At 35.7% G+C, this 24467-nt stretch overlaps 1 protein-coding gene and 1 long non-coding RNA gene across 2 annotated transcripts in view; one reads left to right on the forward strand and one right to left on the reverse strand.

The window, feature by feature from the left end:
• The window catches only part of FAM171B (family with sequence similarity 171 member B), a 71945-nt gene extending 47752 nt beyond the window's left edge, over positions 1-24193 (forward strand). Inside the window, exons 3-8 of the mRNA XM_031008552.2 lie at positions 1805-1897; positions 5409-5567; positions 9392-9562; positions 12185-12301; positions 19364-19487; positions 19731-24193. Of these exons, the coding sequence (XP_030864412.2) occupies positions 1805-1897; positions 5409-5567; positions 9392-9562; positions 12185-12301; positions 19364-19487; positions 19731-21075 (2009 nt within the window). The 3' untranslated portion in view covers positions 21076-24193. The remainder of the gene's footprint in view (positions 1-1804; positions 1898-5408; positions 5568-9391; positions 9563-12184; positions 12302-19363; positions 19488-19730) is intronic.
• Positions 12186-14904, reverse strand: LOC129532139 (uncharacterized). Its single transcript, XR_008677771.2, has 3 exons — positions 14632-14904; positions 13427-13572; positions 12186-12295 (listed from the first exon to the last, which is right to left on the reverse strand). It is a non-coding gene; the product is annotated as an uncharacterized lncRNA (long non-coding RNA).
• Positions 24194-24467: the final 274 nt, after the last annotated feature.

A 24467-nucleotide genomic window follows, 5' to 3' on the forward strand; every position in this document is an offset into this window, starting at 1 on the left:
AGATAGGATCAGATTCTCAAACATTCTTGGTAGAAGTACAAACTGGCAAAATTACCTGGGTAACAATTTTTGAAATGTATGTGTCAAAGTCTTCAAAATCTTCATAAACTTTGACCCAGTATTCCACTTTATGAATCTGCACAAATAAACGTATGTTAAAATATTAAATACAGTGGACAGGCGTTCATGCACCAGGAAGCTGATGCAATATTTTTGTAATAATAGTGAAATGGAAGCATTCCAAATCTATTGGATTAATGCAGTAAATAAGTAAATCTTGATACCTTAATAAATGAAATATGTGGGTTAAAAATGTTATGAAAAGTATCTTTTGAGAGAAATACTTATGTTATCAAATGAAAAAGGCAGGGTAACAGTATTCTGTAACAATATCATAATTCACTATTTTAAAAAATCACAGGAATACCCAACAAAGAGCTATAATAAAATATTATTAATGATTGTTCCTATGGTGGTGTTGCAGTGATCATCACTTTCATCTTATTTTCTGTGTTCAAGTTTTTCACCATGGGTATTACATCCCATTTATAATAGGAAACAATTTTCACGTGAAAAGAAATCTGAATGTGTTTGAAGTTCAGAAAGATTCTCCTCATGTTTAACAGAGGTGTGACTGAGAAAGTATCCAAATATGGAATAATGCCTTACTTATAATCACCTTGAGGTTCAAACTGTGACCCTCCCACCTCTCCAATTTAATCCATTAATCAGTCTAAATGTTAATATATTCTGAAATTGAAATTACATTTTTATTTGGTAGTTCTCTTTTCCTATGGAAGGAGAAAAGTATATTTCATTTTACCTCCACCCATCATTGTATACTTTTTGTATTTTACTTTTTTCCATATTTTCTTTAAATTCTTTGAAATATCTCAAAATAATAAAAGTATTTCCATGCAACTGTGTTTTCTCTTAAGAGATTTGAGGATGCCATGCTACTTCTATTAATTTTAAATACACAGCATAGAGGAAAGATATCAAACGAGAACTCATGCTTTGGGAGCTCCTCAAAACTGATTTTTCTTTTGGAGGATTGAGAACTCCTCAAAAGTGATTTTTCTTTTTAAGGATTGATAAGTTTGATTTGATCTTGCTTATAAAATGGTCTTTTGTCCCAGCTTCTTGCTCTAATCTTGAAATAATATCTTTCAGGTAATCTGCATTTAACTCATCCCAACAGGTAGTTCAGCTGCCTATGCTTGTAGGCAGGTTCACCTCCATCCTGCATTACTACTAAAGGTTGCCTTTGAATCATTTTGTGCATTAAATTGTTTCCTTCTCTGCCAACTCAGGATCCTTTTGGCAAACCACACTGTGTGCAGAAGAGCATTGTGCTCTTATGTGGGAAGGTAAAAATGAAAAGTGGATATAGTTTATATCTAGAGAAGCTTGAATCATGGAGCCAAGAAAAAAAAAATTTTAAATCTTAATAAGTAACAATTAGAGAAAATATATCAGGGAGTTATTCAAGCATTTAACTTGATCATTTATATCTGGGGTTACAGAACATCATTCATCACCTTGGTATAGACTACAACCATCAAATAGAAAAGATTAGTAAAATAAATAGTGATAACCAATGTTTTCTTCTCACTTTATTGTGACCTTTTTTCCTTCATCATATTTTACATTCATTCTTCCTTTGTTTTGAATTGCTCTTCCCATCAAGCATTTGTTCCCCCCACACACACACTTTTTGAGACTTGCTGTTACAGAACTATATTTGTCCTGGTTTTTTTCCCTCACATTAAGTAAAATATTCTAATTGTGCTATATTTCACAGTATATTCATCAGTTACACTTTCACTGTTCCCGCAAAGCCAAGCAAATATATGGTTATTTGAAGACACTGTTTTAATTACTGGAAAATTAGCTGGTAAGTACCATACTTCTTACTAAGTAAACACTTAAAGTTATTGTCATATAACTGTACTTCTTCACTAAGAATCAGTGTGAATTATAACTTGAGAAAAATCTAAATTGATCAGTACGATTAGCACTGACTATAAGTTGATCTGAACTGATATTTTACTGTCAAATGAATGGTGTGGGTTTTTTTGTGTAGCAGGAGTCATTTTTTCCTTTGCTATTTTAGCCCCTCAAACAGGCACACTGTAGAGAACTTCTGTTTTTCTTTCCAAATCACATTTCTTACTGGGGCTTCCATGGTGGGAGAAATTGAGGAAAGGGCAGGACACATATTGCTCAGGCCTTTGGGGCTAATTTACAGATTGCCTCCTTCCTGCCTCCAGCATTAAATTTGTCGCTTTTTGGGAGATGCCTAAGACTTGGTAGTTAAGTATCTGCTCTGTAGACGTGATTTGCCTCTCTTGTGTATCCCAAGGAGAAGAGTGCAGAAATCATGTTTTGGGTACTGATTCAAACTGTGTCCTCCAATTCTGCTTTACCAACCATGAAGATGATTGTTTCATCCTAACTCCCGCACGCCTTAGAAACCTCAGAATTCTGTGACTCTTTTATTGCATATTTTAGGAAACCTGTATAAATGACAACAATTTGCTTGTTTGTTTTGTATTGGTAAATTCATGTTTAGGTCTAAAGTATAACAGGAATGACTGATAAAGTGAGAAAGCCCTCAAGGTGGAGTCCAGTAAGAGCGTCATGGTAAAAAGAACTCTGTGAAAGTTCTTTTCATTTTTAGATGCTGTCTTATCTATTCCTAAAATATTCAACCAGAAAATTTACTATTATTTGGGAAAAAAATAAACTAGGGCTTGATGAATCTTGAAGCAATTTACTGCGTGAGGCTGTAGAATCTCTTACTTATGAAATACCAAGACATTTGAAATACCAAGATATTTGCCAGATTTTTTTTATCTTTGAGACAGAGTTTCGCTCTTGTTGCCCAGGCTGGAGTACAATGGCACGATCTCAGCTCACTGCAACCTCTGCCTCCCGGGTTCAAGTGATTCTCTTGCCTCAGCCTCCCAAGTAGCTGGGATTACAGGCATGTGCCACCACACCCAGCTAGTTTTGTATTTTTAGTAGAGATGGGGTTTCTCCATATTGGTCAGGGTGGTCTTGAACTCCTGACCTCTGGTGATCCACTCACCTCAGCCTCCCAAAGTGCTAGGATTACAGGCATGAGCCACCGTGCCTGACCAGCATTTTTTTTTTTTTTTTTTTTGAGACAGTGTCTGGCTGTCACCCAGGTTGGAGTGCAGTGGTGCAATCTCGGCTCACTGCAACTTCTACCTCCTGGACTCAAGTGATCCTTCCACCTCAGCCTCCCAAGTAGCTGAGACCACAGGCATGTACCACCACGCCTGGCTAATTTCTTATTTTTCGTAGAGATGGGGTTTCACCATGTTGGCCAGGCTGGTCTCAAACTCCTGACCTCAAGTGATGCGCCCATCTCAGCCTCCCAAAGTGCTGGGAGCTGCCATGACTGGCCTTGCCAGAATTTTGAGCTAGTGATTTTTGCTGTGTATGGCAGAATGGTGGATGTGGAGCTGTGTGTGAAAGAATGGAAAGTAAATAAGAATCACAAGTATACAGAGAGTCTGTTTAATGCTATCGGGGCCTTAATGAAATTAGCTTCTTCACAGTCCCTCTTCAGTGTTTGTTTTGATGCATCTCTGCCCCTCACTGGCATCTTCAAACCCCATTAACAATCATAGTTTCTGCTGGAATACATGAAATGGATCTGTGTGACCATGTCCCGTATCAATCCTTTGCCACTGTACCAAGCAATGGTAAGCACTCATTTGTCTGGAAAATACTGGCCATGCCTTGGCAGGTTTCCGTGAGAACACTGTGAGTCCTCTTGAATTCTCAGATCACTTCCTTTTACTGTCTCATTTTCCTAAAAGGTGACCCATTTGTAAGGCCAGGCAGGAAAGTATGAATGTTTAATAATGATGTTAAATCTTTCTGTAAAAAATACATATCCTTATTGCTGAACTTCCATAACATGTTTCATTAGGTTTGTACAGTGGAAATTAAGCCTGTGTGTTTATGTATTTATGGCAAAAGGAGAAACTAGAAAATTTAGGAATGTACAAAACCTTACAGAAGCTCAGCTAGACATTTTGTTTAGTGTGCATGTATTCAGTTGTAAGAAATGTGGTCTTCAAAATAATTAAGCCACGTATTTTAAAAGAGCAAGTCATAGGTAGTACCTGTGAGTGATCAGAAGGCTTTAGATTGTATCCTCAACAACCAAACAGCATATAATTATGTTACTTTTCTTAACTGTTTTCCAGGTATTATTTTTGTAGCTTCACACACACAAAAACTATAAACTGAGAAGTCTTACATTGTTTCATTTATCATTTATTGTCATGTAGCTCTTTAAAAACTGATGTCTTTTCTATTCTAATAATTTAATTGATTGCTTCTGTCTTCATCAGTGACCTTACTAAAGTTCAAAGCAAAAGCTGATGTTTCTGATAATTTTCAGGTGTAAGAGTTGATCTTTGAATTATTAAATTCAAAATCTGTTGATTACAGAAATATCAATATTGTCACTGAATTATCACTTGATAAATAATGTTAGAAGATACTGAGATATTTATGCTTAGGAAAAATTGAGTTACTGAGATATTTATAAATTGAGTACCTGGCATTTGAAAGGCTTTTAATGCATGGTTAGTTAACTGATAGAGAAACTTACCCACTTAAGTATGTGGCTGAATATCATCAGAGACACTTTTCTGTTGCAAGTTACTGAAAACCCAGTCCTAATCTGGCTTAAGCCCAAAAGAAGCATTTATTTATTTCTCTTATAGATGTTAAGTGTAGGAATAGGACGAACTTTAGACATGGCTCGATCACGACTTCAGTAGAAATAATTGAAAACTGGTTCTCTATTACTCAACTCTCCACTATTTGAATGCTGCCTCGATTTTTAAACAAGCTTTCATTTTTGATTGCAAGATGGCTGTTACAACTCCTGGATGTATACCTGCTCACATTAAATCCAGTCCAAGCAAAACACACATTATATCTCATTAACTGTGCTTGGGACAGGGCCCATCATTGAACAAATCACTGTGGCCAAGATAATCAGATGCTTTTAATTGGTTTCAGCCCATTCTGGCATGCACCATCAACTCCACTACCGTTACAGAAATGAGACCCCAAATGAAACACATGGGCTAAAAATGGTCAGTGTGGGGTTCCCCAGAGTGGAAAGAAAAGGGTGAGGAAATTCTGGGCAGCAGAATCAATCAGTACAAAGGTGCCTTGTGTCATCTAAAGAAAGGAAAATTTCTTAGTTCTGCATTTAAAATAATTACATGAGAAGATGCTAATGATGTTTAGCAATAATTATAATTGCTTCTTTTAAAGTAAAACGTCCTGACCAATGCTGCTATGCTTAACATGCCTTTATCTCTTTGTTAATGAGGTTTCCTTTTTTCCAGATGCCAAATCTCAACCAAGTGTTCAGTTTTCAAAAGCCTTAATTAAACTTCCTGACAACCATCATATTAGCAACGTTACTGGCTATCTTACAGTTCTACAACAGTTTTTGAAAGTGGACAATTTTCTGCATACAACTGGAATTACTCTCAATAAACCAGGTATTATCTACTTTTTGCATAATATAGTTATAAGAAACATTAGTATACAAATATTTCATCAAATATTTAGCTATTTATAATAGCTTATAATATATAAGCTATGGATAATACACATCATTTGAGACATAAATCTAGTTATTAAAATGTATATAATAAAAAATTCCCTTTAATGAAATATGTATTATTCAATGAAAGAAAAATTCAGCATACATTATTTCAAATGCATGGAAATTTTGATTTCTTTTAAATTTATTAAATTTTATTTGATCCAAAGCAGGTAAGGTATAGAAAATAGTTATGATTATTGTATAGCTTTGAAAATTTAATACATTTAAAAATTAAAATTCAGTTTGTATTTTTTTCATAATTTGATGTATTCATTTTTATCCAACTGATGAGAAGTGTCAATAATTGAGATAGAAAAAAGTTTATAGATTGGAGTAACTTATTGTAAATATTTGCTATTCTCTGTGTAAAATATAAATATTGAGAATATATGTATTCCAGAGTCAACAGCACTCATATATTTCTATAAGGCTGTCATAATATAAAAGTTAGTGGAACAATGGAATTTTACATTTAAAAATACATTCATAAATAAGCCCTTTAAAAACATCATTTCCCTCTGTACATCCACACTTGTTCCACCATTTTTTTTCTCTTTTGAGACAGGGTCTTGCTCTGTTTCCCAAGCTGGAGTGCAGTGGCATGATTTTGGTTCACTGCAGCCTTAACCACCCAGGTTCGAGTGATCTTCCTACCTAAGCCTCCCAAGTAGTGGGACTACAGGCATGCACCACCACACCCAGCTAATCTTTTTGATTTTTTGTAGGGATGGGGTTTCGCCATGTTGCCTAGGCGGTCTTTAACTCCTGTGCTCAACAATCCGCCCACCTCAGCCTCCCAAGGTGCTGGGATTACAGGCATGAGCCACCTCGCCAGGCCTGTTCTACCATTTTTACCACTCATTGTAACCTAACTGAAAATCCACTGTTTAAAATCACCTCAAACAGTCTATAATTCTGATAGTTTCTTTTTTTTTTTTCAGATATTTTGTTCATTTCATTTGAGGAACAGCCAGCAATGAGTGATAACAGGAAATAAGTATTTTGGTTAGATAGAGTTTTGTTTTGTTTTGCCTGTTGGAGTTGATGCTATCAGTGCCCCAGCCAGATGACACTTATTAGTCTGTTACAAACCTGCTTTTCCTACTGCACACACCTGTGACTGCCTGAGGGCATTCCTTGGTTTCAAGAAGCAGACTTGGCCATCACATGGGGCAAGCTGTCAACCAATGACAGACAAGAGTTGGTGTGGCTAGGACAACTCTGTGCCAGTGTATGTCCCCGGTGGAACTGAGCTGGAGTTACCACAGTGATAACCTGCTTGTTAACACATCCTGTATTGGCTCCCTTCCTTCCTGCTGAATTACGCTTCTGTTAGTGATAGGTGCTTCCTGGGATTACCTACCAAATAAACTATTTGCACTCAAATTATTATCTCAGGGTCTGCTGCTTGAGGAAGCCAAACTAAGACATCAGCCAAGATTTTCCAGATGTAACCTACAGGATGGTGTAAATAAAAGCATTTACTAGAATGGTATCTGTACACACTATCACAAATGAAGCTCATGGCGCTGGAGGATGTTCATGGACAAGACTCACTAGATTCAGTGGGAAAGGGTCAGAATGAACTGTTCCCCAACACTCTATTACCGGCTTTTGAGAGTATTCATTAAAAGTTTTGATTATCCTGAGAATGCTGCTATCATTTAAAAAGTTCTAGAGCAGTGCTGCCAAATGGAAATATTCTTCTCTGTCCGACATGTGGCTGTTGTGCTCTTGAAACATGACCAGTGCACTGAGGAAGTGAATTTAAATAGCCACATGCAGCTAGTGGTCACTCTATTAGATTACACAGTTCTAGAGTTCCATGAGGATAAAAATGTCCTTTCATAAAAGTTCTGTTCTCCTCATTGTTTTTTTTTCAGTCTTTTTTCCCTTGCACCATTCTTTTCTCCTCTGACTTGACTTTATCTTAAATGCTGGTGTGTCAGTTTCAACAGTTTGTAAAGCCACTGACTGCACGGAGCTGAGGGGTGAGGTTGAAGCAGGTACTTCAGAAAGCCAGCCAACTGGTTTTACTGAGTAGTTTGATGTAGTTACTTAACAATTTATATAACATTTGATTTGTGCTTGCAGTGGATGGCTTACCAGCATGCCAGCCTATAAAATATGTATGGCACTGGTTTGCTCATTTAATATTAGTCTTTCAGGTAATTTAGTACAGTTAATTCTTATATTTAATTGAAAATTTTCAATAAGCCACTACTTGGCCTGTTTGACGGCTGAAGCCATTCCAGATGATAAGCAGTCATGATAACGAGGACTCTTTCTGTGGCTGCCAAGACCCTCCACTCTTGCCTGTCTCCCCTGCTGCCCTCTAGCCCTGTGGCCACCTTTCTTCCCTGCACCTGCCAAGATCACTTGTAATTTGGAGGCTTTGGACTTGTTTATTCTGCCTGGAAAGTTCTTGAAGGTTCTTCCCATTTGGCTGCAGCTCAGATGTGCCCTCCTCAGAGAGGAGGCCTTTCTTGACCGCCTAATTATGTTCCTTTTCTAGATTATCATGCACTTACATTTGGGTGGGGGAAAAAACTGATGAGGAGTAAATACATGGGGGCAAAAAAAGGATATTTGATAGCAATTATTATGAAAAAATATTGCAGACAATATCAGAAATATATTTACTGTGTCTTTGGGGCCCATATGAGTGCATGGTGCTGGTAGGGACTTTGTAAATATTTGTTAAATGAATGAACAAATTTCTAGTTTTGAAGCCAAAGATTCAAAAGTGTAGACCAAAAGCAAATAGATAAAAAGTATACTTTCTGCCATCTATTTGTAGAAATACTGTAATTTTAACATCTATAATAGTTTTATTCTTCATCAATATGCTGGTATATATTATAACTTTGTTTGCCATTGCTAATATTTCAAAAGCAAAAGAAAGGCACTTTCTGCTCCCTCTCTCCGCCCAGAGTAACAGACATCTATAGATAGTTCCTGATATTTAAGAAAGCGTACTGTAAATTGTATAATTAAATCTTTAAAACCTTAGGCAAAACAATATAACCAATTCTGTTATCTCCCTTTCTCCTACTTTTCAAGCTTTGAAGTCTAGTATTATATTTAAAATCTAAGTTTATATTTTTTCAGTTGTATGACTAATCAAGTATATTAAGACAATTTTTATCAAGTAATATTAGTGATTTTGTTTCATGTTTAATTGCCAAACCTATCCATTAAAAATTGTACTTTTAATCTGAATGCTTTTTATGTAAGAAGTGCAACTTTTAATCTGAATGCTTTTTATGTAAGAAGTGCAGCTAGATCTGTGGGTTCTAGCACTCCTTGAAACAGATGGTCTTGGAAAAGAGAGGGCGAGATATTTCAAATCCACATCTGCATTGATGGTGTATGATAGAGCCTTTATTGAGTATGGTACTATAGTGAGATGGGGTTTTTTTGGTTGTTGCTTTTTAGGTTTATAAAAAATATTGAATTGGATTCTAGTGCCCCTTACATCAGATGACTTAGATAACTTAGGCTCATATTGATTTGTCAGTGTTACGTTGCATAGCCTATATTTAGACAATATTTTAAAATTACATTTAAAAAATCCTTAATGTGTATTCAGTATCTATTTGATATTAAAATAGATAACCCTTGGTGAAATAGAGGAACTATTTATTTTAGACCTATAATAATTAGGTAACCACCACCTCTGTTTACATATGAAATTAATAAACTCTTCTTTTATAGGTTTTGAAAACATTGAATTGACTCCTCTTGCTGCAATATGTGTGAAAATATATTCTGGAGGAAAAGAACTAAAGGTCAATGGCTCTATTCAAATTTCTCTTCCTCTTCTACGTCTGAATGATATAAGTGCAGGGGATCGCATACCTGCTTGGACATTTGATATGAACACAGGTATGTGAGCTAGGTTAAAATAGTCTGAATATTTTACATATTTGTCAATTGACTAGCTGGATGTTTTATCTTAGAACTTGATACAGCTCTAGTTTTTTAGTAACATCAAAAATGTATTTGTTAGTGACCAAAATTGACTTCACTTTGATTAATATAATACAACCATTGGGCAAATGATGGGAATACACATGTCAAAAAAATAGCATTATTTATTCATTCCCTTACCTTTTTGTAGCACCACCATTTTGAGGTAGAAATAATTTTTTAAAATTATCTCTCTTCTTAGAAGTTTGTTTTTGTTTTGATAAGCTCATAATACCTATCTCAAAGCATGGTTTAAGGCCATAGGGAAATGTATGCTAGTTTCATGAAAATAAATAACATTATGTTATTAAGAGATAGAAAAAGTAATTGTTTTTCCAAAGAAACCCCTTAGATACTAGTTTTGTTTTCTGGGTTTCGCCTCCTAAATAGCAGCTGGAAATATACGTATATTTTCATCCTCAGCTTCCCTTTGTTTTTGTTCATGGGTTCCCATGTAAATAAGGTAGGAGTGTAAGTTACCAAAAAAAGACAGAAAAAGGAAAATGATCAGCCCACAACTGAAAAGTTTAGAGGTAGGACTTCCTTGGGTGAGTCATGCTACAGTCTAGATAGTTTCACAGGGCTTGGGCTTGGTTTCTCTCCTCCTTCACTCTCATCTGTTTGCTCTGTGTCAGCACCTTTCTAGGATGGGATTTCCCTTCAGACTGACAAGAAGGCTGTACGTGCTCTAACATTATACTTTGCCAGGTTGAAGGCCAGTAGAGATTTTCTTAGGAGCTATATATAGCAGAAGCCCTTGGACTCAGTGTAGTTGTAGAGTGGAGTTTGCATGCCCATCTTAGAACCTGTCTTTGTGACCTGCAAATTGAATGCACAGATTTATTTAGACTTTAGGTCACATGTTGAAGCTGGATGGGACCCTAAACTGATCATGTTGACTGAGAATAGGGCGCAATAGATCCTCAAAACTTGAAATGGGATTTCCTGTTAGGTAATAAGGCCCCCAAAACACATACGTTTTCACTATAGAGAATATAAGCAGTAATATATCTATGTTTTAAAGAAAGAGTGGAAACTATATAACCACGGTAGTATGCTACTGAAATCATTAGATTAAGAACTCTAAGATTTGGAATCTAGTCTGTTTACCAGCAGTACTACTTGGAATAAGTCATTTAACTTATTTGGGCCTCAATTTCCTGATTTGTTGAATGAGGAAGTCGTGTTAAGGCACTTAAAAAAAGAATATCTGCTGTTTGAGTCCTAGTTGCTGATTGTTCTTTCTGGCCAAGGCATTTATCTCTAATGTACCTTTCAGTGACAACATTTTTTGAATTGATTTATCACTGATGTAACACTTGTGGACTATTCAAAAGCAATAGATTAAATTATTCTCATTTTCCAGTTTCTCTACCTTATTAAAATACTTTTTTACATGTTATAGATAATTCACTATAATAAATCAATAAACCATAATACAAATATACATCAAACTCAAATAGCTTTGTTATGCTATTTATAAATAAAACTTCATAAAAGGTACAGGTTTTACTGAATTCTTTTTTCTTTTGACAGCAAATTTTACTGGATGAGGTAACATTTATTGAAAGTTTAGAAGATCTAGTTCTATAAGAACAATACCAACAGTACTAGACCGAAACAATATTTAGTAAAAAATTAAGGCCATAAAACAGTATATTTAATCAGAATATCAGATAAGAGCTATCTTAATATGCACAGTTTAAATAGAATCTGGAGAGTCATGATTTTTCTAAGTATGTCTGTGTCCTTAGTTTATTTTATTATTATTTTTTTTCAAGAAAGAGTCTTGCCCTGTCACCCAGGCTGGAGTGCAGTGGCGCACTCTCAGCTCACTGCAACCTCCACCTCCCAGGCTCAAGCGATTCTCCTGCCTCAGCCTCCTGAGTATGTGGGATTACAGGCATGTGCTACCACGCCTGGCTAATTTTTGTGTTTTTAATAACTATTTTGTTTTAATATAAAATGACAACTTTTTTGGAATGACAATTCTTAATTAGTATGCCAAAAACATGTATTAATATCAAGAAATGTGAAAATTTAGTACTTTTTAATTTTAAAACTCACAAAATTGATGTTTTTCATGAATTCCATGATTAAGGCTTTGTGATCCACTTATTTGAAGGTCTGATTCTAAGGTGAGTTTATTTCAGTACCTATTACAATAATAGGCGTCATAATTGATAATTTTTGTGTTTTTAATAGAGACGGGGTTTCACCATGTTGGCCAGACTGGTCTTGAACACCTGATCTTGTGATCCACCTGCCTTGGCCTCCCAAAGTGCTGGGATTACCGGCTTGAGCCACCGCACCTGGCCATCCTTAGTTTATTTACAGTGTTTTTTGGTCACAACAAATCATTCTAATTATTCTATTACAGTATATACTATATTATAATATGTTGTGATATATATTAGCCTATGATTATATATTGCCACAGTTTTCATAATCTTTGAAAAAGTCCCATAATGTATTCTATGCATGACCATCAGTTCTTAAGATATAACTGTAACAAGTATTTTTTACATACCTTTTTAGGTGCTTGGGTAAATCATGGTCGGGGAATGGTCAAGGAACATAACAATCATTTAATCTGGACATATGATGCACCACATTTGGGGTACTGGATAGCAGCTCCACTTCCAGGAACTAGAGGTATTGTAAAAAATGAAAGTAATTAAAACATGTAATTCAAATAGTCTTGCTGGAACAGATAGCAGCAGACCTCAGTTTTATTCTAAGCACTGCCACTTACTAGCTATATGACAATGGGAAAGGAACTTGATCTCAGCTTATTATTTTTCATGTGTATAAGATTAAGCTCCATGAACTCTAAGGTCTCTTATAGTTACATCTGATGAATCTGTGAAGAATGAAGTTTGTTCAAATCAAGTATTTTCTTAGTTTACTTCTTTTTATGAATAAATTCTGCCCAAATCAGTTAGAGCTTTTGGTTGCAAGCAACAGAAAAAGATTTTAACTAATTTAAAAATATGCTATATTAGAAGGATGTAGGGAGTTCACAGGATCCTAGGAAAGGCTGAAGAACCAGATGCTGAAAGGCAGGACTCCTTGCCGTGCCAGATGGCCTAGTTAGCAGGCCTGCTTGACTACCTTTGCCAGGTTGCTGCTGTGTGGTGGCTGAATCTAACCCTTTCCAGTATTTTCCTTGTACTGTTCCTGATCATTCTAGAGCTGAAGAATGATCATCCTATTGGCCCACTTTTGGGTCTCAAGCACACATGTTACTTGGTGGGGATTGAGGAGGAGAGGAAGGGCTCTTGGAAGTCTGCAGACACTATCATTCAAGAAAAGACTGAGGATGTATTAAATCAAGCTTGTCCAACCCCCAGTCCATAGGCTGTATGCAACCTGAGACAGCTTTGAATGAGACCCAACACAAATTTGTAAATTTCCTAAAAAATGAGTTTTTTTAATGATTTTTTTTTAAGCTCATGAGCTATCAATGTATTTTATGTGTGGCCCAAGGCAGCCAAAAGATTGGACGCTCCTGTACTAAATGAAAATTGGTCTGACATTTTGAACAGAAGGAAGATGGAGGCTGGGGAGCAAAACCATGAATTGTCCACTAGGGAAGATCTGTTCATAGTCTAGGAAAAATGAGCATTTTATTTCCTTATATTTAACATGTTGTCAAATTATCTGATAATTTGTACCTCAGGAAACCCTACATTGATCTCAAGTTGTGTACATTCCTCAAAATATTCAAACATTGCATATTTTAGCCATTAAATTTTGAAAAAAGAAAAATTCTCTAACCTGCGGTAGTTTAGACCGGTTGCACTGTCAGCCTGCTACCACTTCCTGGGCCTTTTCAGTATGTGTTGGCATAAATCAAATTGCTTCTTGGCTTTCCCTACCACCAGCCTTGGTGAGTCAATTATGATAGCTTATTTTCCTTTATTCTTGTAGGTTTGTGTTTTTACAGAATAAAAACAAAGCAAAACATTTAGTGTTATTTTAGTGAAGATTTTAGAGTAAAAGTTGAATGCATGTATATCATCATCTTCAGTCATTTTTCAGAGATAATTCTTTTGGTTTATCAAGTGTTTTGGCTCACAGCTGAGGGGTAGTTGCTACCACCTGGGTATTTCATACTGATTAGGAATAGTCCTAGTACTTACCCTGATCCAGAACATGGATGACATTTTACATATGTTTATCTGCAGCATTTTGTCATCTAACATTATTATGACTGTCTGTTATTTTGAAGGCTATCAGTTTTCTCTAGTTTTTAAAATCAAGTTTGATTTTTATTTTCATTCTGTGTTGGCAAGTTTGAATTTTCTTTTTTGATTGGGTCTTGCTATGTTGCCTGCTCAGGCTGGGCTCAAACTCTGGATCCTCCCACCTCAGCCTCTTAAGAAGCTGGGACTAATTAGCCATATATGATCAAGAGAAATGTTATTTTTATTTCTATTTGAACTTAGTGCTTACAGGATTATTTATTCAGAAATCAGAGGGTGGTTACTTTTGCTTTTCATGATGCAAAATATCATACAATCTTGCCAGCTGTCTGGCCTTATCCCATTCTATATTTGCAACTATAATGAAATATTGATGAAAACCAATATTTAATTTCATACAACTCACTTCATTTTTAATAAAAATAATATAAGGAGCATTTGAGTTTTATAGAGAAATGTACTTACACTAAAAATATATCTAAAATAACTGAATTATATAAGATAGCTTTATGAATTACAAAAGCCAAAATTATTTTCTAAAACCACATGGAAGTTCTGTTCCAGATTATTTGTTGGAAGAGATGTTGTTTGGATGAGTACTAAAATAAAAGTATGGGATTCTTGTTTAGTTTGAATTAGAGACCTTCTATAGTGATGCTTTTGAAGAATTTATTCTGCAAGCATATCAGTCAAAGGAATACTACATTAGAAGTATGGATAACTTGATGATAGCCCTTACTTTGTAATTAACTGAGTGAGCTTGAAATAGGTACTTACCCAACTGAACATTAGTTTTCTTGTTTTTAAATTGGGAGAGTTGGATATTGTGTTAGTCTGCTCAGGCGGCCATAACAAAATAACTGCAGAGTAGTAACTGGCTATTAACAGAAATTTATGTTTTCACAGTCTGGAGGCTACTGTCCAAGGTCAAGGTGCTGTCAGGGTTGGTGAGGCCTCTTCCTGGCTTCTAGATGGCCACTTTCTCAAGATGTCTCCACATGGCCTTTCCAGACACCAACCAGTTCTCCAATTTTCAGTGGACGTTGATTATATCCTATAATTCAATTCCATCCTGACGTTATCTACCTACAGTTAGCATCAGACCCCTCAGGTTAAGGGTTTAATCCCATAGGACTGCCCCCATTTCAGGTGCCCATTGCAAGCAGCAAGTTCTCCGTTTACCCATACTGTCTGATTTGGCTTCAGATGGGAGGTTTGCACAATTCTCTCCTCAGGTTTGATAATTTGCTATGATGGCTCACAGAAATCAGGGGAACACTTACTTACACTTACCAGCTTGTAATAAAGGATACAGATAAAGAGCAGATGAAGAGGTACATAGGGCAAGGTCTGTAAAGGTCCTGTGTACAGGAGCTTTTTCCCCCACAGAGTTGGGGTATATCACCCTTCTGGCCCATGGATGTGTTCATCAACCTGGAGGCTTTACAAACCCTATACCTGAGGAATGTTGATGGAGGCTTCCTCGTGCAGGCATGATCAATTATTAACTTAATCTCCAGCCATTCTCCTTCCTGGAGTATGAGGGGTGGTGCTGAAAGCTACAAGCTTCTAAGCATGGCTTGTTGGTCACCAGCCCCCAAGCATGAGCCTGCCCAGAGTCAAGTTAGAACAAAAGATACTCCCAACACCCAGAAAATTCCAAGGGATTTAGGAGCTCTATGTTAGGAAACAGGATCAAAGACCACATAATAGAACAAAAGACACTCCTAGACTCCCTGTTGCTCAGGAAATTCCAAGTGTTTTATAAGCTCTGTGCCAGTAACTAGGGACAGAGACCAAATATATATATATATGTTGATTATGACACAATCCCTAATGTCCCTAAACATTTTAGGATGTATTACTATAAAATCAAAATTGTTCCTATGATCAGCTAGTGTTTGCAGAGCTGCTTTAGTTACAAATATGGTTAATTTGTTTTTTAAAGTTTAAATAGAATTCTAGAATTCCTTGGAAAAAATATTAAGTGCAAGAGATTAATTTTTCAGATTGCTGTAGGAGAGTAGGTGGTTGAGTACAGAGTTTAATAAACAAGTGTTTTAAATGTGCATTTTAAATATGCTTGAATGAAAAGAATGCTTTTCTACCTAACTCCTTCCAGACATGCATGCACACACATGAACACGGATACAGATACATTCTCTTGCTACTGCCATACATATAGGATTTGGGGCAAACTCAATATGTCAACATCCTGTTTCCAAATGTGAGTTTTGTTGGATTCCTGTGGAGTGAACATTGTTAGCATTACTTCATTCTGGAAGCAAACTCATTTATGCCTAGTTATAATCAAACCAATCCTCCATACAGATCTACAGATAGCAGAAAGTTACTCTCATTTCTTTTTTGTTTGACAAAACTTCATATTGTACAGTGCTGTGCTTGTTTGTCTATTAAATAAGAGAACAGTCACCATCTGTGAAATCATGGCCAATATTAGAGTGCCCATTTTAATATAACCTTAAAGCTTCATTCAACAATAGTGTGGTATAGCTAAAACTGAGTACTTATCGTGAGCCAAGGACTGGTCTCAGTGTTTCACAAGTATTTACTCATTTAATACTCAGCAGCTTACATGGGTTAGATATAACTGTTACTGCTCTGCAGATAAGGGAACTAGATACAAAAGAAATGAAACTTTCCCAAGACTACATAAAAATAAATGGTGAGGTGAGAGTTCCAATTCAGACACTTTGGCTCTAAAGTCTACATGCATAACTGCAATACTGTTTCTCCAAATCTTTTATCAAATTAGTGCAAAATTTGAAAGATAAAATTAAAGAAGTGGTGGTCCCTCAATTTCTTCAGTGTCCTCAGTGCAGGTGGGAGCCTTATGCTGGATGTTTTCTCATGGTAAAGATGACCAGAAACCAGCTGCCCCACCACTCACTCTTCTTACCCTATCTCCCTGAATACATATTAGAATGTAATTGATACTGATAAGTAGACTTATTATATAGCTTTTTGAGCACAATGAAGTCTTTGTGATCTTGAAACAGATTACCTCAAGATTAGCTGCCCAATAGCATTCACTTTTATCATGTTTTTAAAATTTTTATCTTTATGGGTACATGATAGGTGTTTATATTTCTGGGGTACATGAGCGATTTTGATACAGGCATACAGTGCATAATAGTCATGCATAATAATCACATCAACATAAATGGGGTATTACCTCAAGCATTTATTTGTTATAAACGTTTTAATTATATGCTTTATTTTTAAATGTACAATTAGTACATTGTCTGTGTTCCCTCTGTTGTACTATGAAAATACTAGATCTTATTCATTCTAACTAACTAACGATGCCTACTCTCCCCCAACCCCACACTACCCTTCCCAGCCTCTGGTAAACCATCATTCTACCCTCAATTTCCAGCTGTTTCAATGTTTAGCTCCCACAAAGGAATGAGAACATGCAAAGTCTGTTTTTCTATGCCTGGCTTATTTCATTTAACACAATGTCCTCAACTCCCATTCATGTTGTTGCAGATGACAGGATCACATCCTTTTTTATGGTTGAATAGTACTCCATTATGTATATATATCACATTTTGTTTATCCATTCATCTGTTGATAGACACTTAGATCACTTTCAAATCTTGGCTATTGTGAGCCGTGCTGCAATGAACATGGGCATGCAGATATCTCTTTGATATTCCTCTAGCGCTGCTGGGTTAGGGTCTTCCCAACTGAGCTGGTCTCAGCAACTGAGTTCCTTTCTTTTGGGTATATATCTAGCAGTGGGGTTGATGCATCATATGGTAGCTCTGTTTTTTTGAGGAACATCCTAATTGTTCTCCATAGTGACTATATTAATTTACATTCTCACCAACAGTGTATGAGGGTTCCCTTTTCTCTACCTCCTCACCAGCATTCATTATTGACTGTCTTTTGGATAAAAGTCATGTGAACTGGGATAAGATGATCTTATAGTAGTTTTGATTTGCAGTTCTCTGATCAAATATGTTGAGCCTCTTTTCATATTCCTGTTTGCCATTTGTTTGTCTTTTTTTGAGAAATGTTCTCTTCAAGTCTTTTGCTCATTTTTTAATGGGATTATTAAAATTTTTCCTCTGGAGTTGAGTTCCTTATATATTCTGGTTATTTTCTCCCATTCTGTGGGTTGTCTCTTCCCTTTGTTGATTGTTTGCTTTGCTCTACAGAAGCTTTTGATGTTATCCCATTTTTGCTTTGGTTGCCTGTGCTTGCAGGGTATTACTCAATAAATCTTTGCCAAGATTTATTGGAGAGTTTCCTCAATGTTTTCTTTCAGTGATTTCATAGTTTGAGGTCTTAGATTTAAGTCTTTAATCTATTTTGATTTGATTTTTGTATATGGTGAGAGATAAGAGTGTAGTTTCATTCTTCTGCATAAGGATATCCAGTTTTCCCAGCACTATGTATTGAAGAGACTGTCCTTTCCCCAATATATGTTCTTGGCACCTTTGTTGAAAATGAATTCACTGTAGATGAATGGATTTATTTATAGGTTCTCTGTTCTGTTCCATTGGTCTATATGTATGTTTTTACCAGTAGCATTCATTTTTATGTTGAAATCATCCTAGTCAGCTTTTACTGCAGTAAAGCTTATCACAATGGCATTCGTGTACGTATGTTCTCATAGCAGGAGGATAGTGGGTCAGTTGTGCTTAGTTCACTCTAGAGCCCAGGTAGAAGGAGCTGCAACTCTTAATGCTTCAAGTTTTAGAATTTTTATATTCTATTTCTTTAGACCCCTGCTTAATTTGGTAAATCCTTTTTTTGAATTTGTCTTTAAAATATTTAAAGATTAAATATCTAGATAAAAAATAAATGCAGCTGATAATCAACATTCTATCTTAAAATCTCTTTGCACAAAGCTCAAGTTAGTTAAAAAATATTTTCGCCCAGTTTATTTTACCAATTTTTTTGTTACTTGGGTCACCAGTTTTACTGCCTCTTGAAACAGTTTTCTCACTGCCTGGCCTAGAAGCCAATGTCATATGTTTTAAGCTTTCTATAGTAGCATCTCAGCATCTTCTGTCATATCCATTGCTGCAGTAACAAACAACCCTGCTGTCTCGGTGGCTAACAGTATCAAACGCTTATTTGCTACTTAACATTTCATGAGTGTTTCAGGATTGTCTGCTGTGCTGTTGGACTTGGCTTCATTCAGTTCAACAGATATTCTCATTCTAGACCCCAGGTTGAAGGAATAACAACTCTCTGGGATATGCTATTCACATATTAGAAGTCTTGAGCAAGAGGGCAGAGCCACACCATGCAAACTCATTTAATATGCTCACATTTCATTGGTTAAAGCTAGTCAGTCAATTAAGCCAAAGGATAGGGAAGGTTTACTTCACCCATAGGGAAATCTGTCATAGGAGGGGAGCGAGCAAACAAAAGTGTGTACACTTATTCAATTTGCCTCACTCAGGATGTGACATAGTTGAGAATTTGATCTAAAATAACATTTTCTCTTTGTTTATATTGAACCATGTAGGTTCAGGTATAAATGAAGATCCCAAGGACATAACTGCCTACCACACAGTGTTTCTTACAGCCATATTAGGAGGAACAATAGTCATTGTCATTGGATTTTTTGCTGTACTACTTTGTTATTGCAGGTAAGAAAATGGCTATAAACACAGAAAACTATCAAGTTATGGTATCATTTCAGTATATTCTGTACATTGAAAAGTTTATTTGTAGAAATAAATTTAATCTTACAATATATCCTTTTTTATTTTTAATCTACATATCTCACAATAGCATTGCATGTATGATATGTAGATTGTGGAGTGATTTTTAATAAATGAGCCATTTGTGTCATAACTTTTAAATATTTTTTGCCTTCTCTTCTACTCTAGGGACAAGTGTGGTACTCCACAGAAAAGAGAAAGAAATATCACTAAACTTGAGGTCCTCAAGAGAGACCAGACAACTTCAACAACACACATAAATCATATCAGTACAGTTAAAGTTGCATTAAAAGCTGAGGACAAGTCGCAGTTATTCAATGCCAAAAACTCCTCATATAGTCCTCAGAAAAAGGAACCATCAAAGGCAGAAACAGAAGAAAGAGTTTCCATGGTAAAAACTCGGGACGATTTTAAAATCTACAATGAAGATGTTTCATTTCTATCAGTCAATCAAAATAATTACTCAAGAAACCCAACACAGTCTTTGGAGCCCAGTGTAGGGTCCAAACAACCTAAACATATTAACAACAATCTATCTTCATCTCTAGGTGATGCTCAAGATGAAAAGAGGTATCTCACAGGTAATGAGGAGGCGTATGGGCGTTCCCATATTCCTGAACAGCTTATGCATATTTACAGCCAACCCATTGCCATCCTTCAAACATCTGACCTTTTCTCCACACCAGAACAATTACATACTGCTAAGTCAGCTACTTTGCCAAGAAAGGGACAGTTAGTCTATGGCCAATTGATGGAACCAGTAAATCGAGAGAACTTTACGCAGACCTTGCCCAAAATGCCAATTCATTCTCATGCACAGCCCCCAGATGCCAGGGAAGAGGATATCATACTTGAAGGTCAACAGAGCCTGCCATCCCAGGCTTCAGATTGGAGCCGATACTCAAGCAGCTTACTGGAATCCGTCTCTGTTCCTGGAACACTAAATGAGGCTGTTGTAATGACTCCATTTACATCGGAACTTCAAGGAATTTCAGAACAGACCCTCCTGGAGCTGTCCAAAGGAAAGCCCTCCCCCCATCCCAGAGCCTGGTTTGTGTCTCTTGATGGAAAGCCAGTTGCGCAAGTGAGGCACTCCTTTATAGACCTGAAAAAGGGCAAGAGAACCCAGAGCAATGACACTAGTCTGGACTCTGGGGTGGACATGAATGAGCTTCACTCAAGTAGAAAGCTCGAGAGGGAGAAGACATTCATCAAAAGCATGCATCAGCCCAAGATCCTTTACTTAGAAGATTTAGACCTAAGCAGCAGTGAGAGTGGAACCACCGTCTGTTCCCCTGAGGACCCAGCTTTAAGGCACATCCTAGATGGAGGGAGTGGGGTGATCATGGAGCACCCTGGAGAAGAGTCCCCAGGAAGGAAAAGCACTGTTGAAGATTTTGAAGCTAATACATCTCCCACTAAAAGAAGGGGCAGACCACCACTAGCCAAAAGAGATAGCAAGACTAACATCTGGAAGAAGCGAGAGGAACGCCCACTGATTCCCATAAATTAACTCCAACGGGGATTGTGTGTCTGCTGTCTCGTGCTGTTTATTCTTGCTTCTTGTTGTAAATTGCAGTATGAACTTAAGAAAATGAGACTGAGCAATCTCGTGGTTCTTGGACATGTCTCAAGCAGAGTAAATGGTAATTCAGTAATCAGAGAGAAAGATACCAAGGAATGCTTTTTCTGGCCTATTCATTTATTTTTGGGTGATGAATTTACAGTATCCAAGTTTTCAAAATGTAAAATAGCATCAAGATGTTAGTTATCTGAAAATGTTGCTCAGCCAGCCAGTTTGGCCTTGACTCTCTTAAGAATAACAGTGAAATATATACTCCTCAAGTTGCCTCCAAAAATGTTGCCTCTACCGTGGTGACTACCCCATGGAACATTTAGAAACAAAACTGACTTCAGGCATCATATTATTTTAAATGTTACTATTACGTCTTCTTCTGCCTATACTTAAAAATAACTTGATAAATGACTTGGACTGATGTTACTCTGGAGTTATCACAAAGAAAATGTTGTTTGGTCTTTAAAGAGCATGTGTATTGTATCATCCCAAACGTAAATCCTACATTTATATAAGATGGGCAAGAAGCTACTTGGTCATTAGAGAGGGAGACACCAGCTCTTTGGTTGTTTTTGGATATAACTTTACAAAATAAGATGTTAATTTAGAAAATTGAGAAATTAATGCTCTAATACTGAGTTTTTATTTAAAAATTATTTTTTCTTCCCCTCAACAATGAAGCAAGCTTAGCTGTCAAGGAAAACTTTTTACAAATCTGAAAAAAACAATCTATGACTTTGGTTTAAGGCTCACTGATACTTTTAGGCTAAATTGGTTGTAATATATTTCTTCTATTCTAAAAACCTGAACTCAGTCACTTAAAGGCTATGAAATTTAAAAAAAAGTCAATGATGTGAAAGTTTCTTTTGAACACTAAAATAAAATATGTGCAGATAAAATATACATTGATTTATTTTTCTTAAATGTTGACAAGAAGAAAAAGAGATGCCATTTTCCTGAGGCTCAAAAATACCTTCAGGATAGTAGTTGTATATCCAGTTATTGATTTTCTTAAAAGATGTATAAGGAAAACAGTTTCAATTTCAGGGGAAAAGTAAAAGTTTTTCCCTAAGTCATTTACAGCCTTTGCAACTTCTTTTTTCAGTTTTATCTATGTTCTTTTCATCATAGCAAGCATTCAATGTGAACAACTTTTTAATTAACTCTGAATTATCATTTATACATCCTAAAAATAAAAGCTCGTTATTCATTAAAATCAACTGATCCCATTTTTCTTAAAATTTCCCTGAAGGCAAATGTCTGAAGCACCTTTCCCTTGTGGGGGTAAAAATCCTAAATTGCTTTATTTTTCATTCCCTCCTATTCAACATGGGAGCAACATAGAGACCCAAACCATGTAAACAAGTTCAGTGAACCAAAATAGCCACATTAGCTTCAGTAAAATTAGAGCTAGATGTGCAATTTTTTCCTCCAACTTCTAACGTGTCAAATAACCTTCCTACTGTTCTGTGTTAACTGAAAGAACATAAAGACCCTAGGCAAATATTTGCTATATATTACCCCAATCCATAGAAGAAATAATGTTTTGGGTAATACCTAGGCTTCCTTTTTTTTTTTTTTTTTTTAGTGATAAGGCTCATAACAATTAGAGAAGGCTTCTTATTGGTCTTACACAGAAAGATACATCAAAAGCAGCATGACTCAAAATGATTTGGAAAAGGTTAAAGTTAGTGCTCTGCTGAAGTGCCTTTGATATAGACTTGCATTATTAGAAGGATATAACATCTTTTTTAAGTGTGCATTTTCTTTCAGTTAACCAAATTAAACAGATGTGCAGTTTTATTAAAAATATAGACCTAGTGTTTCATGTTGGAACAATAAATATTGCATGTGAGTAGTATTTCTTGTTTTTTGAATACAGTATATATTGATAAATTGTTTATGTTGGAATGAAGTTAGAAACTATATAGCAAAACATTATATTTTAAGTGTTTATTTTTCCCACCTTTAAATAAAAATGTTTCATCTCAGCTTGGTAATGAAATACACATATTGGTGTAAGGGTATACCATTCAGGTATGCCACTTATTTTATTCATTTTCGTGTAAGGGAAATGAGATGATGTATCCCAAGGGCTTTTCTAGAACTACTTGTTTGCTTTCAGAATAAAACCTTATTATTTTTTACACTGCACATGCTGTTCTCAATTGGTAATTATAGGCAATTTATCTTTTCTAATGATCAAAAGAGTGTGACTTCTCATTTGTGAGTAGTTCACAAATTTCCTGTTAAAAAGCTGAAGCCATCTACTTTTTCTTAACCCAAGTGATAATAAACAATATTCACAACTTTCTTAAATTTTTAAATTGAAAACCAAGGTTTTTTCAAATATAAACCTAGATGATTTTGGTCACAAATTGTTAACATTTGTCGATCCTTTGTATATACTTTGGATATATATTAAAGGCAAAACTATCTCTCGACTAACTGATGGATTCATTTACTAAAGCACAGCTGTATGTATTTTTGAATACATATTATGATCTTGAGACTTTATAAATCAATTTTTATGACTTTATGCAGTTGTATAGGGATTATGCCCTTTCAGTTCTATAGGGATTATGCCCTTTTATAATACATAATATACCACAGAGATCACAAATGTTGAGGAATGAAAGCACTTCTTTGCTTTGGCAATCATTTTCAGACCACTATGTGTTTGAATCCTCTGGTATCAATACGTATTATAGGGTTTTAGAGATCTGTGGGTCAAATGATGTCCCTCAAAACTTCCCAAAAAGGTGAAGCTCAAAGTCACACATTCATTTATAAGGCGCATGAGTTTCTCATTTTCCCATGTACCAGCATTATAAAGGAATTCAGCTGTATTAATTTCTATTTCAGATCTAGAATTGACATTTTGCCTTCTTGTTTCCAGGTGTTTCTATTTTTTGTATTCTTTCAGAGAAATCTCATATTTCAGTGTATTTATTGCTGTTACTACTATATTTACTGCTGAAAACTGTAACAACCTGGAGATTTGTAAAATGTTAAACATAGTTCATTAAAAATAATAAAATAAATCTAAAATGTACTTGGTGCATTATTTAATTTTTGGTGAACTAGAAAACATTCCTCCCTACATTGCCATTTAATCTAGTAAATATTCAATTATTACTTTTTACTTATTACATCTCCTACAGTAAAATAAACCCTTTTGTTTATATAATGAACTTGATATTTCTTTATATTTCATGTCTACAAAGTTCCAATTTTTACTATTAGAGCTGAGTGTGGACACATTGTTTTCCATCCACTGAGGAGATTTAAGACAATCTGATCGAATCTAAAATAAATTACAAATCCCA

Source organism: Gorilla gorilla, chromosome 11 (genome assembly GCF_029281585.2).
Source record: "Gorilla gorilla gorilla isolate KB3781 chromosome 11, NHGRI_mGorGor1-v2.1_pri, whole genome shotgun sequence".
Classification (NCBI taxonomy): domain Eukaryota; kingdom Metazoa; phylum Chordata; class Mammalia; order Primates; family Hominidae; genus Gorilla; species Gorilla gorilla.